General features: G+C 40.9%; 1 protein-coding gene across 6 annotated transcripts in view; it reads left to right on the top strand.

Moving 5' to 3' along the window:
- The window catches only part of LOC127572196 (nuclear factor 1 B-type-like), a 259368-nt gene that overhangs the window by 133309 nt on the left and 107286 nt on the right, over positions 1 to 18773 (top strand). For all 6 annotated transcript variants that reach the window (XM_052019119.1, XM_052019120.1, XM_052019122.1 and 3 more), the window contains exon 3: positions 11357 to 11410. In XM_052019119.1, the coding sequence (XP_051875079.1) occupies positions 11357 to 11410 (54 nt within the window). The remainder of the gene's footprint in view (positions 1 to 11356; positions 11411 to 18773) is intronic.

Here is an 18773-nt window from a genome sequence, read left to right as displayed (position 1 = left end):
AACTTGAGGGACTGGGAATCATCAGAGCTGGTTATCCCAGACAATCCTTGCTGGTGTTTGCAGATGTTATATTATTTCTTTTGGTTTTCAGTTCTCCAGTGAGTGAATGAAACTCATGCTTGGATACAGTAAAGAGTCTTATGCTCAGCACAGGCTCTTAACAGTTTTTTTGCTAAGATATTACTAGTTAGAACCTTTAACCAAATTTAGACATTAGCATATCCTGTTAGAACTCTGTACTGAAAATCTGGTTAGTAAAGACAGTCTTGAACATTATTTTCTCCTCCATATGTTCAGATAACTTAGATTCAGAGGACTTAAATTTAGGGGCAGCATACTGGTGTATTTAGTATTGCCGCTGCTTCATGGCGCCAGGGACCCACGTTCAATCTTGACCTCGGGTGCTGTCTTGTGGAGTTTCCACATCCTTCCTCTGACTGTGTGGGTTTCCTCTGGTTGCTCCTATTTCTTTCCACATCCCAAAGATGTGCAGGTTGGTAGGTTAATTAGCCACTGTAAATTGCCCCTCATGTGTAGGTTAGTGGTAGAATCTGGAGGGAGTTGATGGGAATGTGGGGTGAATAAAGAAAGGGATTAAGGTAGGATTAGTGTAAATGAGCAGTTGATGTCCAACACAGACTGGATGGGTTGAAGGGCCTGTTTCTGTGCTATATCTCTCTATGGTTCTATGACTCAAAATCACAGGAGCTTGGGCATAAATCTGCAAGCTAACAGAATATTGTAAACATTTTTTTGTCACAGATGCTTCTAATGTATCTTGTATGGAGGAGCACAGCTGCAATTTTAGTTTTGGAGATACTGCAGTATAGTTGCTGAAGTAGGCAAATATTTGCCTGAAGGATGTGCTCTTTAGAACAATGAGTGGTCAGACATTTGACATGTTGGTTTTGAGCCAGTATCCATGAACACAGTGCCAAAATAAGTAAAATTACACGTGCATCCTTTAACAGTCTTTGCAGCCATCTGTTAGTTTATGCAGTGCACACACCGCAGTTAGATTGCATAGCATATTTGACTGAACTTTCTCTAACTGGCTGTTCTTATATACAGTACATTAGGGAACGTTAACCCTAAGACCGATCAGTTCTGTAATTAACAGAAGCGGATGTATGTTGCAAGGTGTGTCAAACCTGAGCAATATACAAAACAAAAGTTGCTTTTTGCTTTTTTCCCCAGAAAGTGTCAAGGGAAATTAACACCATGGATTAGTAAAATAAGGAAGGTATTTTTCTTCACAAGAATGTAATGAAATGTGCAGTAATAGCAACATCCGTTCTGTTACTTTGAGATTAAAGCTGTGTTGAATTAGATGATTAGCAAGTCATTTAGCCACAGGGTTTTGCTTGTTATTTATTTATTTTTGTGTGTTTTGCAAATGATTGAGCGACTTACACTAGAAATTGTATTTATATGCAAATTTGAAAAATTGAAAGTGGACTGTTTCAATAAAAGGCTGATTTTAGTCAATTCCAATCTTACATCTGACAGAATGTTTAAACAAATCCAAACAAAAATACTGGACATAAATATTATAGTGATTATTTAAATTTTAATTTATGACTTTGATTCTTTCCACCTTAACATATATCTTGGACTTCATTCCTGAAAACAGAAGCAATACTTAAGAGTTCAAAAGATGATCAGAACTGAGGACATTGACGAACTAAATTGGGGTTCAGTTGAGGTGCCCTTTGGGACCAAGAAATACACTTTTAGAGGCCATACAGGTGTGAGAAATGGGATCCACAGCTTGTGCCCACATCTGTGGCATCACTTGCATTGGATGCCACATAGGGAAGGCCATTTGAAGACAAACAATCCCAGAATTGTTGCTGCACAAAAGTAAACCAGGAGTTCTGCTGGATGCATGCAGTGCCAGTAGATTGTGAAGTCACTCAATGTGCAGTGCTAATTTGATGCCAGCACTGCCTTTTTGGTGCTCAGTGTCTCAGCTGTCGAAACAAAACATAGTTGAATGTGCACAAGTGACCACCTACCAGTTGAGTTTATAACTTTCTTTCATTAGTTACATGTTAATTGTTGGTTCATTTCTTTCGGCTGTTGCTTAGACTAGAGTTTTATGTTTTATGTAGTTGTTTCAAGTTTCAAAAGTCTGCAGGGAATGGTGTGCCAAGTGCTGAAGGATCTACTGCTGACTTCAAGGTTTCTGCACAGTCAGGCGTTCCTAGACATGAATGCATTACCAGGCATATCCCTTCTAGTTCAGCATGACCAGGAAAACAAAGATCACCCAGTAAAGGAGATTCTGCTGGGAAAGGAAAGAAGGGTATGGAGCCCATATCCATCCAGGGTGCTGGAGGTGCAAACCTTGCCCCTGAGCCGCAGTGTGGAACAATGAATGAGTCGTGTGAGCTTCAGTGGAGATGTCCTCACTGAAACTTACCACCTGCAGCTCTACTGCAAGGATTGCATCACCAGTGACTGCCACGTTGGTCATGGCAGTGAACCATAGCAATGCATCTGCCTTTTTCCAGGCTGGAGCTGAAGATATTTACATCATCTTTTAACTTATGACTGCCTGTTGTGTACAGAAGATCGGCGAGACTTTCTGATATCTCCTTTGGCAGGGAACTGCAGACATAATGGTCTGGGATTGCAGGCTTGCCCATGCTACAGTGCACAACTGACTGCATGCAAATCACTCTAAAGGTATAGCCAGTAGATCCTTCAGCACTTGGCACACCATTCCCTGTAGACTTTTGAAACTTTAAACAACTACAGAAAACACAAAGCTCTAGTCTAAGCAACAACCAAAAGAAATCAACCAGCAATTAACGTATAACTAATGAAAGAAACTTATAAACTCGACTGGTAGGTGGTCACTTGTGCACATTCAACTGTGTGTTGTTAGGACGGCTAAGACACCGAGCAGCAAAAAAGCAGTGGTGGCATCAAATTAGCACTGCACATTGAGTGACTTCACATTTTACTTGTGCCGTGTGCATCCAACAATACTCCTGGTTTACTTTTGTGCAGCAACAATTCTGGGATCCTACTCGCTGTTTGCCTGCTAATGGCCTTCCTCATGTGGCATCCAATGCAAGTCACGCCACAGATATGGCACAAGCTGTGGATGCCATTTCCCACACCTGTATGGCTTCTAAAAGTACTTCTTGGTACTTTTTGGTCTCATAGGGCACCTCAACTGAACCCCAATTTAGTTCATCAGTGTCCTCAGTTCTAGTTATCTTTCCAAGTCAAAACTGACATGGATTCTGTTTCCTCGAGGTCCAGCTGGTGGGTGACTACAGGCAGTGAATAATGTGGTCAGTGACTGGTATCCTGTCAGCAGTGATGATGCTCACGTTTTGCGGTAATCCACTCTGTGCCAGATGTACTTAAGCAACTCTGCACAGTGACGGCCTGTCTCCTTTGTCCTGTATTGGAGCTGAAGGGGATTGCAGGCCATCAATGCAATCACAGCCAGTGAATCATGCTGCTGCTCCTGCACTAATACACTGTACCCTTTACATCTGAGCCTCTGTAGCAAACACAGAGGTGACTATGGAGCAACAAGTTATCCACCGAAGTCATGACTGACAACTCTGATACGTAATCTCAGCACAGGTGCACAGGTTGTAAACATACCGTACTACATGCCACATCAAAGCTGTTAGAGCAGAGTGCTGGTCTGCTGAGTCGTAGAGTTATACAGCATGGCAACAGGCCCTTCAGCCCAAATTCGCATGCTTACACCATGTCTAGACAGTAAATCAGTAGAGAGTAAGGTTGCAGGGTTGGCTGAATATGTGAAGGAGGATTTGGTTTGAGGATGCTATCACTTTCATTGGTAGCCTTGGCAGTGGTCCACCTATTAATGGCCGTCACATTCCTTACAGTTAGCTCACACTATGCAGTTTGCTATCGCTGCCTCCAGTTGTGTACCATCCTGACTTGCAGCTGAGGGGAACTATGCCTGTGCATATTGTGCAATCTGTTTGGGTAATTCTATTGTCATTGTCGAATAGCTGGCGGTGTACAGCCTTTGAAATGTGTAAGTGTGTACTCTGCAGTTGTGTTAAAGGTGTGAGGGTGAAGCGATCCATATGAATGTGAAGTATAAACCTTTACTGACATAGATTATTGGTTGATCAGTAATGGTATCTGGTACAGTAAGCAGTGTTTGCTTACAGTAATCCGATGTAAGAAGTTATATTTATTGACCTTGGCCACTCCTGCAAGGTCTTTGACCCCCTTGTACACTGCCCCTCTGTACACTGCTTGACTTCTGGATCATTTGCTCCTACCACTTTCTGAAAATTTCATCTTTATGCCTCTCTTCCTTTTTCCTTCTCCTCTACCCTGGTTCTCCACTGTAAGTCCGGAAACCTTGAGGGCTGCTGTCTCCCATGTTGTGATATTCTTAGGTCCACTTCCATTATAGAATGAATATCGGCCCCTGCTCCAATCTCAGGGCTCCCATCCTTTGAAGAGGTACAAGGTAGCTTGAAACAAATTGTGTTAACTTTAATTGGTAGTAGACACCATGATGTTCCTCATACCTGCTAACACTTTGTTGACCCATCTAGCTAACCGTCAGCAGCAGTAGTGTTCACCGGATGTTACGATAGTGAGCAGAGAGCACTAAGTTGGTGTACTGCCTTTATCACAATCAGTAAGTTTGGATTTATCGCTGAGCCCATACCTGGGTCCATTCAGTTTACTGATTCCTATTTTCCAAAGTGAATTCCCCTGCCATTATACCCCTTCAATATCAACCAATTATGAATTACGAAATCTCCATCATGAAGCAAAATTGCCTTAGAATGCTGATGAAAGCAAAAATTATTTCCAGGTGCATTCAGGTAAATTGACTGTGTTCTTCTCAGGTTGTAAACAAGATAATTGAAAAACAACCAGAGGGAACAATAGCATGCATTTTCTGACTGTATTCTCCTTGATAACTTGCAGAGAGGAATATTTGAGAGCACTGCAGTAATTGAGGGCAGGTAGGCAGAGGATGCGTAGCAGTGGGGAGTTGTCACTCTGGCAGGGTAAATGAGATCAATGTCTTGAGAATATTACATAGGGAGGGAAGGGACAAGTCAATATGACTTTGCAGATGAGTTCCAGAAAGCAGGAAATAAAGTAATCCGGAGTCAGAGGATGAGGGTAAGCTCATGAGGAATGTTTTCTGATTGAAAGATAAAAACACAGTAACATCCTCAGAATAAAGCAACAAAGGAAGGTGGAATGAATATCATGAAATGCTGTAAGGTCACCAAAGCAAAACAAGAAGAAGAAACATACAAACAAATAGCAATCTTGTGCTGAAAGTTGACTGCAATCATTTTGTGACTAGATCCCCAATTCTTATTGAATGAGGTTGTGTATCAAGAATACAACCAGTAAATTTGCATGACTGTTTTCCTTCAAAGTATTTTATTAACTTTGCCTGTCTTTCTGATCAATACTCATTCTTAGCCACTCATTCATTCTGATCCCTTTATTAAAAGACAATCAATAAATTAATGGGTTCCTGTATGACATATCTGTTAGTCCAGTATAGAATTTTTTGTTGTGATCTCTTGAATTGTTTGAGCCTTTCTGGATTGATACAGCTGTATGTTAGTTAAATAACTATTTCACATACAGTAATCCATGGCTTCGAGTGTAAAGTTTGGTGTAAGCATACTTTTTAAGCAGGTTTCACATTTTTGTGCCAATAATCAAGGTGTTCCATCTTTATGTTAATAAATCTTCATTTCTTGTGGCATATCAGCAAGTGTTTCTCGATACTTTAATTACACTCTAACTTAGTTCTGCACCTTAGTTGATGCTGTTTACTTGCTACTCATACTCCACATGTTCACATATGCCATTTTTACTCTTAGGTGATTCCTGTACTAAAAACAAATGAATGCATGCATGCATTGATTTAAAATAAAACTGCTTATGGTTTGTATATAAGGACACGTCTTTTATGCATGTTGACCCATTCAGGATGACAGACTTTTTCAGCTCAGATTGTTGCTCATTATCAGTAGAAATGAAAAACGAAATATACGTCCTTAACTTCACTACAGATATTCAGACTTGGCTTACTCTGTGCTAAGAGCAGGAAGTTGACTAAATTAGATATTTATATTGACACAGCTGTAATGTTCAACATCCTGGCTTTGGTGTTTTGTAATTACAATATTTCTGGCAAATTTATCTTTATAAAATTTGTTGTTTGTGCCAAGACAGTTTTGGCACACTCAGATCTTTTGGCAGGCACTCTGTACGTGTGCTCAGCATAGGTCAGACCTAAAATGGCTGCCAAGCCTTTTTCTTGAAATGTCGACAGCCAGCGTACAGTGTGGAATAGCAGCCAAGTTTGCTTTTAAACAGTTCATTGTTCTTAATGAGGCACAAAAAGGCCTGGACTTTACGTAAAGCAGGACTTGGCAAGGCAGGATCATTTTCAACATCTGTGAAAGTCTCAGCAAAGTTTTTGATACTGGGCAGGGACGTGCACCTCTTTGGGAATCTACATTAAATAAAACTTTTATTTTGTGCTCTGTTAATTGCTATCAGTTTACAGATAAGCCTATTGAAAATATCTTTTCCCGATATATATTTAGCTCACAATACAAAGCCACTCTTAAGTGATTGATTTGACAAGTACATGGATCTAGAAAATTGTTCTAACAGTACAGGCAGTCCCCAAGTTCTGAAAGGGTTCTGTTCCTGGGGGCAGTCCGTAAACTGATTTCTTAGTAAGTCAGAAAAGTCCGCTTTCCATAGCTACCAATATCATATTGCTCTATATACATTTGCTAGAATTCTTTCATTTCATTGAATAATCACCCTAACACAATTCATAATTAAACTAATGGAATATATACTGTATTCAATCATTAATGAATACCATGAAACATTTTATCATTAATATTATTATTAATAGCTTGAAAATGGTTTAAAAATATATGGGAGATGTGTAAAGTCAGATTTTTGTAAATCAGGTCATTGGTAGCTTGGGGAACCCCTGTATAAGGAATTTATGTTTTAATCTGACTATGATGCATGGATTGATCCCTTCCTCTTTTTTCATTGGGAAATTGTCCAACAATAATTGTTTAGCATGAAATATATTGTCAACGGTCCCCAGAAAAGCCCCACCCTGTCTTTAGTTTTGTGCATTCATTGTTTCCAAAGGGAGAATATGACTGCAACTACAAGCTGCATTTAAGACAGGAAAAATGCCTTGGGTGGCAAGTAAATGTGCTGAGTCAATGACTAGGAAAGCAGAACAAAATGTTAGTCAAAGAGTGGATTCTAAGAGCATCTTAAAGGGGAGTTGTAGAGGGAGAGAGCCACAGGCAAGAAACTCCATACCTTGAGACAAATAGAAAAGAAAATGTATAATAATTAGAATGAATGGTTCATTGGGTTCAGGGCGCCAGTGCAATTAGTGATGATTATAGAGAAGACTAGAAACTGTATTGCACACATGAAGATGCACTGTAGAAGTGACGTACAGCAGGCAAACAATTGTTTTGTTCAAGTGTCCGTCATTATAAAAATTCTGGAGTACACAAGGCCCAAATGTGCAACACTAAGTAGGCCTTCAGAAGACATTTCCTTTGAGTGCTCCACAAAGGGAGAGTGCTCAGGGGAAACAAGATAAGCCATTGGTTTGAGCTCAGGTCACAGAGTGGGAGAGAGGATCAGGGCATCAGTGGTGGGGAGATCTGGATGTTGAGGTTCAGATGAGATCATTGGGTGGAGCGATTACAATCACCTGCAGAGGGACAAGTGAGAATTAGTGGGGAAGGAGATGGTTGTTCTTCAGCTGGCAGGTCAGTGGTGGGTGGTTGAATGGGAGATTCAAGGAGGGAGTTGAGCAGGAGGGGTTAATACGACAATTTAGTTGGTCGGGCTGGGAGTGACTTTAGCAAGAGTTTGGGTGTCAGATCAGTGTGGGTGGGAATTGGATAAAAAAATTGGTGGGATGTTCAGGTGACAGTGAGCAGGCTACAGGGGCTGGGAGATAAGATCTGGAGAGGTGCAGGGCCCTGGGAATATTGGCCACTATGGATATGTATTTCACTTAAGAAGACCAGCCAAGCAATGCAGGTCTTCTTAAGTGAAGACTTGCATTGGGACCTGTTCAAGCACCCACCCTCTCTGTAACACAGCTTACCAATCTGTATAAATGGTCTGAACTACCTTCATTGGCCACTGCTTTCTTCACTGGGTTCCACTGTGCAGTGACCTATCAGATGCATGGAAGACCCAGAAGGAAAATCATGAACCCTGTGAACCTTATTTTCCTTTACATTTGGCTTCATTTGGAATTGTGCAGGGCACAATATGCAGCTCTCTGTGATCCATTTTATAGACCGGGGAGAGGCAAATCCATGAAAGAAATTCATTGCAAGGGTGGTAATATAGAGCCAGGAGGAGCCAGAAGCTAATATAGATCAGGAAGGACAGTGCAGTGGGTGGGCAGATGTTGGGTGGGCTGTGGTGGGATTGTGGGCTGTGGTGGGGAAAACATATATAATTACCTTACACTTTCGTGCTCTAAGTCCTTTTCCAGAGTATCTTGTGGTCATATCCATTGCTGTCAGGTGTGCCTTTCATTTTCACACAAAAGCAAATTTTACTTCAGGATGCTCTCCTTCTGATTTTTAAGTAATGTAGTCTACAATTAAATGGGAAACATACATAGTTTTCCTTTGGTAGGGAACTAGGAGCCCAATTTTGTTTCAATCGCATCCCAGAAGGGTTCCACAATAAATAAATAAAGTATCTTCCATGAAAATCGGGATCTGCCTTCATGGATCGCTCTGTAGCAGTTGTAGTTAAGAAATACACCTGTTACTTTTATTCTAAGTTACCTAATGCCAACTCAGACAGTGTTGTATTGTTTACATCAACTTCAGCAGCATCTGTTTGAATTGGGGATCGACAATCTAGTACATTTGGTGCTGATTTCGTTTGGCTGTATCACATCTTCAGAACTTTCATGAGACTTGTCACCGTGATTTAAATTTTAACATCATGCGTATTGTATAGAGATGATTTGACACGACATTACTACACCTGAGTGTGTAAATCCTAATGGTTGCCTGCTTGCAACCTATAACCAGTTTTGTCTGGAGTCTTTGATGTTAGTGGAGAATGGCTTTGAAGTCATATTGGGCTCGGTCTCTTTTGGCATTATGCTTCCCCTTGGGTTTACCCTCAGGTCCTATTGCTCATAGGGTTCATTTAATTCTCTAAATCTTCCAAAGAATTTACTCTGTTTTCTTTGATTTAATCATTTACTTTCTGTGTATCTGCAGGCATGCAATGCACATGTACGTATATCTATGATGAATGTGTGTATGAGTTTGCCTATGTGTGTGTGTTCCATGTAAGCCTTTTAAACATAAATCTCTAGCCAAATAATGCTCTGCTTACATAATTGAAGTGTTGAGTTTTCTCATTTAGTTCTGGTTTTGGCAAGTGAGTTACTTCACCCAGCCTGAAGGCCTGGTGCCAGATGAGACTGGCCAATGGTGTGCTCCCTGTCGTCTGCTGGATTTGCTTTGTCTTCAGATTCACCCAGTGTGTTTAATAGTCACGTGGTGCTCCTTTTCAAGGAACTGAGTGCAAGGAAGGGTGACTCACCTTGGCAAAAAGGCAGTAATAATTTCACTTTGGCATCATTTGCAATAACATCTATGGATGGTGTATAAGATATTTAAAACTTTTATTCAGGTTGCTTAAAAAAAAGTTACCCTTGCCTTAAGTGCTGGCAACTTCTACACGCAGACTGTTTTGACAGCTGTATGGCTGCCTGATAATGGCCTCTTGAGTATCTGTTATCATCCACTAAGTGTTTGCTCTAGTCCACCCCAGGTCCACTTTTCAACTTTATTCTAAACACATACATATATAACATAGTTTACAGTATGATAGTGGAAGCTTCTTGTGTTGCAAACTTTGCCAGACATACAGACATATTTATCATATTAAGTGGTCTACAGCATAATGTCAAGTGAAAATTAATGTTGTTGTTTACATGTGTGTGGGCTGGGGTTGTGTGTGTGTGTGTGTGAGTGGGGGTGTGGTAATTGGGAATAGAGGAGGAGTGAGATGGAGAAAGAGGAGCCTTAAAACAGATCTTAAAAATAAGATGGAACGGAACACAATGAGAATAAGCAGACATATTGTAAGGAAAACCATAAAAAATGTTGCAAAACAAGTCTGAAGGGATTGCTGGATTTTTTTGTTGGTTTGGACCAATCACATAATAAGTGTGGGCCTAAACAGTGAATCAAGAAAGAAGTGAGCAGGTTTATGTGCTGGATTATGATGCTTTACTTGTAGGCAACCAAAGTGCAGTTTGATATGAATTAAAATTATTATTGCACAATAGACTTTATCATACAAAAATATCTTGGGTATATTTTTAAACTTGTGGGTCATATTAGGTACTGAATTGAATATGTCATATTTATTTTAACTCTGAAATAAAACAATTGAAAGTCTTCCTCCAAATATTGTAGGCTTTACGTTGGAGATAATTTAGTTGAGATATTTAATTATGTAGAATAATAGCAGCAACTATAGTGTTTGGAAGAAGTTTAATTTGCAACAAGAATAGAGATCATGTGTGCAAGACAAAATTTAAAATATGATTTTGGTCAGGGGTGTATATTTGATGGGGCATGTGCATGCATCCTTATTGGTTACTGAGCAAATGTGTGCATAAATATCTATAACCTTCCTAGGTCCTCTTAGTGGTTGTAGCAGAAGGTGGGGAAGGAGTTGCAGGTTTGCCTCTCATTTCTGTAGATGATGATGGTCTGGATGATTAATACTAGGGTAGCAAAGACTGTGTTTCTAATTGCTGGGTATCAATAGTGACATGACTTGAAAAACCACAATAGCAAAGCACTGTGGATTCTGGAAATCTGAAATAAAAGCAGAGAAATGCTCAGCAGGTCTGGCAGCATCTGTGGCGAGAAGCGGAATTAATGTTTCTGGCCGATGACCTATTGTTAGAACTAATTTGTGATATCACAGACTGTATTGCCTTTACGTATAAACATAAATAAACATAAAGTATTTTCACACTTAGTTTGCGTAACTCTTGAAGTAAAATTCACTGTTTGAACATTTTATGAAATTGCTTAATCTTCTAAGAAAATGTTGTCTGTTGCATGAGAATTCTGGATGCATAATTATTAGATAAGCGAGAGTTTACTATTATAATTGAAAATAGACAATGTGGCTAAGCAAAATGTTAATGAGTTGAAAACCATTTTGCTGGAATCAAATTACTTTATTTTTAAACACATTTTTAATGTGTTTTTTTTTACCCTCCTTTTACCAGATTCAGGACAGGAAGACAGCCCCAGTCACAGCGAGTCTACAAAAAATACTCCAGGTAAGTGAATCACTTGAAGCTGAGCAAAACACTTTGAATGTTAATTTTAAAAGAACGTGCTCAGTTTGGTCTGCAGTGCTTCCCTTCACTTCCTCTCATTGACCCCATTTTATAACTCAACTTGTTCTGTGTCCCTGTCTTCACACCCCTCTTTCCCTAGATGGATTGAAGCTTCACTAAAGCCAGTTCTGGAGAGAAGTGAAAGGAAAAGCTCTGTATTAAATATTGGTAAAGTGTTATTTCTCCTTTGTAAAAATGCTAAAACAGCAATGTAATCTGGGTGCGTAACACCATATCATTGTGAGCTGACCTTATTTCAGGAGATTCCGCCCAACTCTGTGCTGTGGATCTTTGAGTTTGCTTGAATTCAGACACCGAGTTACGCATGACCTGCAAGTATGTAAAGAATCTCAAAAAAACAACCAGCAAAACAGGGTGGTTACAGCAAGAAAGTAACAAGAACATACTAACCTAGAAATTGAGCAGTGTAGCACCATGCAATCTAAAATCAATTTTACTGTGAGTAAATTACGTTGGTGATCATTTCCATGTGAAGTCATGCCTTTTACTAAATTGAACTGGGCACTTCAAGCATATGGTTCCTTAACCATATAACTTAAATAGCTTGCTACAGAAAATCTGACTTCCCTGATAAGTAGCAACTTGCTTAAACAACAATGTACAAGAAGCACTTTTCTTGGAACGGCTCCACTCTGTATGTCTAAATACTGGTCACAACCTTGAACCCTTTGAACTGCTGCTCAATACTGATTAGACATGGCAGGACAAATTAATATGCAAATAACATATTAACCAGATTAATGTTCAATTTCTGAGAGTGCATTGAAAAGCAAAATTTAAAGCCAATCAAGTTATTCAGTGATTCAAACACCAATCAAAGCGCAGCAATTGATCTCTTCAGGGTACACAATCGGGGATGGATGTTGGAGTATCAGCAGTGGAAGACAATAGTATAACAGTCAGCTGGCATTCGCATCATACCACCATTCACTTCTGGACCTGAAGCTCATCCAGCTGTCAGACCCAGAACCTTAGGCGTCTAAACCCTGCTCTCCTCACTCTTCTCAGAATCAGTTCTCTTCACCATCTGAGCATGACTCTGCTCACAGTGAAAAAGAGTGTAAGTGGTGTGGTGGCTGCTGTAGCAGAGAGAGACAGGTTCCCACATGGCATGTCTCTGCCCCTGTCAGAGAACAATCTGCTCTAGCACTGCGTCTCTCTGCTCATACAGCAGTCTGAGCATCTCCTAAGACAACACAGCTCATTGTTCACATGTAGTGTCCCATTCCACCTGAAGAACTACAAGATGTCTGGTCAATGAGAACAGCAGTCTGCTTACAAAAGGACCGTCTCTGCTCGATGGAACATTTTTCTTCCTTTCAAACTTTAATCTTCGCCCTTGTGCCAGAGAGAGGCCACATCTTGCTGATTCAGAGTGAGATGGCACAGGAGGAGAATGAAGTTGTTTTGCATCCATCTTGTCTTCCTGATAGCCCTCACTAAACCAGTGGGCACCGTGTGACAGAATTGTCACCGGGCCCTTGCAAAACAAAAATTGCTCTGGAGTGAGGTCTCCTGGCTCCACACAACTCCTCCAAGAAAATGTGGTTGGACTCCGTCATGTGCCTTGCCACCTTTTGCATTTACTCAGGCAGGAATCACAAAGTTCTCACCACCTCATGGTCATGAGAGTCCTCCAGCTGTGAACCCCATATAAATTCTCTGGGAGAGCACGGACCTTCTAGCAAGTCCATACACCAGGTCCCATTGTCTGGTGCCAGTCTGCCAGTCCAGCATATCTCACTGTGACACCCACGCCTCAAACCTACATACAGGAGTCTGAGCATCTTCCAAGCTGTCATCACAATGCCAGTCTTTAAGATGGCGCTGTGGTGTATCTGGTGAAATGACACACTTCTTCGTCACCCCCTCTCCAGTTTTCCCTGCTGCTCCAGGCAATGGTGTTCCAGGGAGTGGGAAACAGGAAGCTTCTCCTGAAACTCAACAAAGGCAGGTTGTTCCACTTGTAGGCTGTCTCCAAGGCAGCTTTTGGCATGGGAACAACCTGGATGGTGGTCTACTGTGGGTCAAATCAAAGGGGATGTAGAAATAACAATGGAACCTGTTAGGTGTTTTATAGTCTCTGCTCATGGGATGTTTTGGGTCTGTACGAGCAACTGCCCTTCAGAAGGAGGATGGTTTCCTCCAGCTTAAACCTGCATACCCCTTCTCCCAGTAGCTTCCCTTCTCTTCCTTAGCTGAAATCGATGAGGTGAAGGTCATGGAATGTCCTTTTCGTTATGCTACTTTTAGAGGCTTGACCCCTTAGTGGGAGGAGAGAGGGTTGTGCAGGCATGTGTGGACAGGGTAAGTGTGCGTGGGTGTCTGGTCCATCATCAGTGTGTGCAAGTGCAAGTGGAGTGTGGTGCAAGTGTGTGTCAGCATCCCTGATCACTGTCTTTAATCCTGAAGTGAAGCAAGAAACTCCCAAACCAAAAGTAGAAACTGTTGGAAACACTCGGCAAGTCAAACAGCAGCTATGGGGAGGGAATCCAAATTGACATTTCAAGTCAAGGATCCTTCAATGGACCTGGAAATGTGAGAAGCAAGTGCATTTTAAGATGTAGAGGGAGAGGATTAGAGGGAACAGAGGGAATATCTCTCCCCACAGATGCTGCTCAACCTGCTGAATGATTCCAGAACTTCCATGTTTTTCTTTGTAAACTTGAATCTTTGCTTAAGAAACGTTGTTTTCACTTTTTGTTGTGCTTTGTTGTTTTTTGCCTCTGAAACACTGAAAATCGGAGAAAAAACTGTTGAACTAGAGGAAAGAAGCTTAGTGGATGTTTGTGAAAATTTCCTGTTGCTGTTTAAACCTAAGTGTGACTGCTCTACAAGCTGATTGCAGTTCACTTCTGGTTATCATCTGCAGTTATTTCTGAGCCCTGTTATCCTAAGGACTGCAGTTATCCCAACCAGGTTATTATCTCTAGAGAAGTTTGCTTAAACATTTTCACTGTGGTCATTAAAAAAATGTGCTGCTTATTTATCAAAAACTTTTTTTGCCTTGACCCATTTATGTTTACCAAGATGTTCTATCTGGCATTGCAAAGCTATGTTTACATGTGGAAGCAAAAAAAAACATTTGAATGATGTTTCCATATGTATGCTTTATTCATGGTGTCATGCATCATTAAAAAAGTACACACAAGTATTTTGAGCTTCCAAAACTATTTATGAGAACACAAAATGTCTCGAGGAAAGAAAATCTCGTTTAATTGTGAACTTCCAATACAAAACTGAAATTGATTCAGGTTAACTGCTGGTGGATTTCTACCCATTCTGGGATTCACAAGTTGAATGAGTGCTTTAATCAAAAAATGTATTCATATTTTTGAGAACTTTTGGATGGATTTGAGTGGTTTCTGTCTGGCAAAACAGCAGATACTTTTGTTGTCATGTCATAACACTCACAAACTTGTAATCTGATCCTTGAATTTTTGGGTGTGGAAATACAAGTGAACATTATAAAATGGATTAAATTTTAATTAAATGTCAACTAACTATGATTAATGCAGTATAGTTCTATCATCCTAGTTTACTTGTCAATGCAGACCCCATTTTTAATGTGCAAATTATCTACAAATACGTGTTGTAATATTTAATCTCTCTTTCCAGCTTCAACATGCTGCATATGACAAGAAAGTTTCAGTATTTTTCTGTTTTTTAAACAAAAATACTTCTTGCTTAAAGATATTAAAATTAACTATTGCAGCACTCCTTCACTCTCCCATGATTTCTATAGATCAATTTGCATTTAATCATTTCCTTACCACCTTAGGATGGTGTATAGGACAGACATAGCTGATTAATTTTATACTGTCTATTTACACCTCCCTAATTCACTTAACAATGTTGCTCAACTTGCTAAGTGATTTTCTTCCAGCTTTCAAATAACAACATCCTTTGGAACATCTTTTGTTCATCTGTTCATGGAGTTGATGTGATGTCTTCTAATTTCCAGATGTTTTATTTCTAGATTTATGCTAAAAAATCAAAAAGTGTGCTACCACAGGAACTATGATTCACATGTTTAATGATCTGAAATGTAACATATTCAATTTGTATCACTTTTGAAAAGATTCTATTCAGCGATGTTTCAAATCGACAAATGCTACCAATGTTTTTTTAATTTATCTTTGATTTATCCTTCATTCTCAAATTGCAATAGTTATGTAAATTTTTGATTTGAAGGAAGCAGTCAGTGTGAATGGGTGCTCAGGTTTGTGGTTCTAGCTGGTGAAGGGTGGCATTGGCTGCACATGTGGCAATTAAGGAATACCCTTGATGACCCAGGAGTCTTCATCAACCAGAAGGCCTTCCACTCTGCCAGGATGCAGCTGGTGTGCAGTCACGCACAAGATTCCCGAGCAGCTGCCATGATGCTTTTGTCTTACAGCAATCTATTCTCCCTCTTCCCTTAACACCTCAAAGCAACAAGCGATAACCACTCACATTGTGGCTGATGACACCCATGAGAACCCAGCTAATGAGAACCCAGGAGCAATGCAATGAAAACCAGATGTGGCGCTGTACAAGCCATGGGCAAACTGCTGTCAGGTGCTTGGATAGAGCTGGAGGGGCCTTCAGTGTGCACAGTCCTGGCTCATCACAACTGCACTCTGCACAATCTTGCACGGCAGTTAATGAGCTGGAAAACACTTTGCTACAGATCAGTGGGTCACTGAATAGTAAAAGTTGGGGTTTATTTCAGTTCAGTTCAGGTTGCATTAATAGGGTGTGGCCAATGGTGAACATCTGGCATGTCTGAAGCTTCATGCAGATGGTGGTTCTTTTTATGAAGACAGACTTATTGCAAAAGTCAGCAACATCGTGTCACTTGTGCTCAAGACAGAGCCTCCAATCTCTCTGCACATACGCACAATGGGGCTTTAATGGATTCAATTGCCATTGCATTGGCTGCATCATATCCTCTTCCTCAGGACTGTCTGAAGAAGTGTGTTACCTTGGACATTTTTAGCAGTTGCTCCTGAGTTTGCTCATCTAGCTCACATGGTATTACCTTTTTCCAGCTAAGCACTTCCTGGATGGATGAGCCAACTTCTGTGCCAGTTGTAGACATAAGTCCCATTGCTCTTTTGTTACCAGAAGAAATTGGGTTATTGTCTTTCAAAGGACTTGTCATTTGGTACTTGCAGCTCAACCAGTTTTTGTACTGTGGGTGACTCTGAGGAGCAAGATTTATGAAGGGCTTCCTTGTACAGGTCCTAGCCTCTTCTGGGTTCGAGTTCCTCCCCTTTGAGTTATTTATTTATCAGCTCTTCTTCAGGACCATTAACTGCACGAGTGCCACTGACCCTCTCACATTCATATCACTGCTCTTCACCTTTTCCAGCCCCTGATTCTCCAATCAGAGGTTCTTGACTCACCAAGGCCCTCGGCTCACTCACCAAGAATCCTCCCTCTTTCTGCCAATCACAGGCCCCACCACCACAGAGTTGCTGACCTTGGTCATGAACCCCTTCTGATTCACGATCCAGCCTCTGACTTCAAAGCTATCACGTAGACCGGGTCCTGGACTCGGCTATTCTCCCTCACCTGACCTGTACTATCAAAGGGCACCTTCTCTTGTCTAAGGCCCTGGTTCTCAGCTGACAGTGGCTTTTCAGAAAGCAAATCCACACCGATGGATACACAAGAGACTACAGATGCTAGAATCTGGGGCAACAAACAATCTGCTGGAGGAACTTAGGTTGAGCAGCATCTGTGGGAAAATCCCACAGCACCTCAAAGATGCTGCTCGACCCACTGAGTTCCTCCAGTGGATTGTTTGTAAGTCCAAACCAATGTGTGATCAAAGGCAGCCATGAATTTCAAGCTACCAGTTTTTCAGTGGCCATCAAACTACATCACCTCCTTTCAGCTGCTCATAGCCTTGAGTGTCCAGCCTGAACTGACCACTGCCGTTCCCATCACCCCTTCAGTATGAATCACCATTTGAAAACCAACTATCTGCCTCATGTAACCCATGCCTACCATCCATCAGCACATTGTGAGCATTGTGGGTTATGTGACAATATAATCTTGGGGAGACTAACCTCCTTCAAGAAGTCACAGCCACACAGCCTGCACCAGCCCTGGTGGGATGTTTGACCGGCACCCTGCAGGGGAATGAAAGACGTGAAGAAGAACTCTCAAAGTGTATACATCCTAAGTGTTCAATACATCCATGATCAATAACACACTGAGTGCATTGCAGCCAAATTTTCTGACAGTTCAAAAATAGATCAGAAAACAAGTTGTGAGTAGGTCACAAAAGTTTGCAAAGGAATGTAGAGATGTAACCAGTGTGGCAGATGGAGTATAATGTGGGGAAATGTGAAGTTTGGTTGGAAGATTAGAAAAGCAAAATATTGATTAAATGTAGAGAGACTGCTGAATGCTGCAGTACAAAGCAATCTGAAACATTGAATGTAAAAAATAAAAGCAGGAGAAGGCCATTTGGCCCCTTGTGCCTCATCTACTGTTCAAAAAGATCATGGCTGCTTTTCTATCTTGGAATTAGAACAGGAATTTACCCCATATCTACTGCTATCTGTATTGAATATACTCTGACCGAGCCTCCATGTCTCTCTTGGATGGAGAAATCCAAGGCTCACTACCTTTTCAGTGAAGAAATTTCTCCTCACTTTTGTCCTGAACAGCCGAACTCCCATTTTGAGACTGTGACTCCCTGATTCTAAACACCAACATCTGGGGGAAACATCATCTCTGGATTAAATCTGTCAAATCCTAGAAGAAGCTTGTATGTTTCACCACACAATTTTCTAATCTCTGGAGAGTATAGACCTGGTCTGCTTTACCTCTCCACATATCATAAGTACACCATCCCTGGAATCCATCCGGTAAGCCCTTCTTCCGCGAGCATATCCTTCCTTAGGTAGTGAGCCCTTTTTGCTTCCCTCTTTTTTTCTACCAAGTGATAATCTTGTATTGTCCCATCCAGATTTCTGTTATCAGCAAACTTGGATATATTACACTTGGCGCTCTCATCCAAATCATCAAAATAGATTGTAAGCACTTGAGGCCCCAGCACCGATCCCTGCAGCACCCTACCAGTCACAACCTTCCAATCCAACAATGATGCATTTATTCCTATTCCCTGGTTTCTGTCTGTTAACCAATCCTGAATCGGTGCCAGTATATTACCCACAATTCTCTACTTTTATACTACAACCTCCTTGCTAAAGCCCAGTCTAATATTGTTTAATAACCCCTTGTGACACCTTATTTCAGAATGCACACATACACCACATCCACT

The sequence above is a fragment of the Pristis pectinata genome, chromosome 7 (genome assembly GCF_009764475.1).
Source record: "Pristis pectinata isolate sPriPec2 chromosome 7, sPriPec2.1.pri, whole genome shotgun sequence".
Lineage (NCBI taxonomy): Eukaryota > Metazoa > Chordata > Chondrichthyes > Rhinopristiformes > Pristidae > Pristis > Pristis pectinata.
Note: the sequence above shows the minus strand (reverse complement) of the source record. Positions and strands in the feature narration are given on the sequence as shown.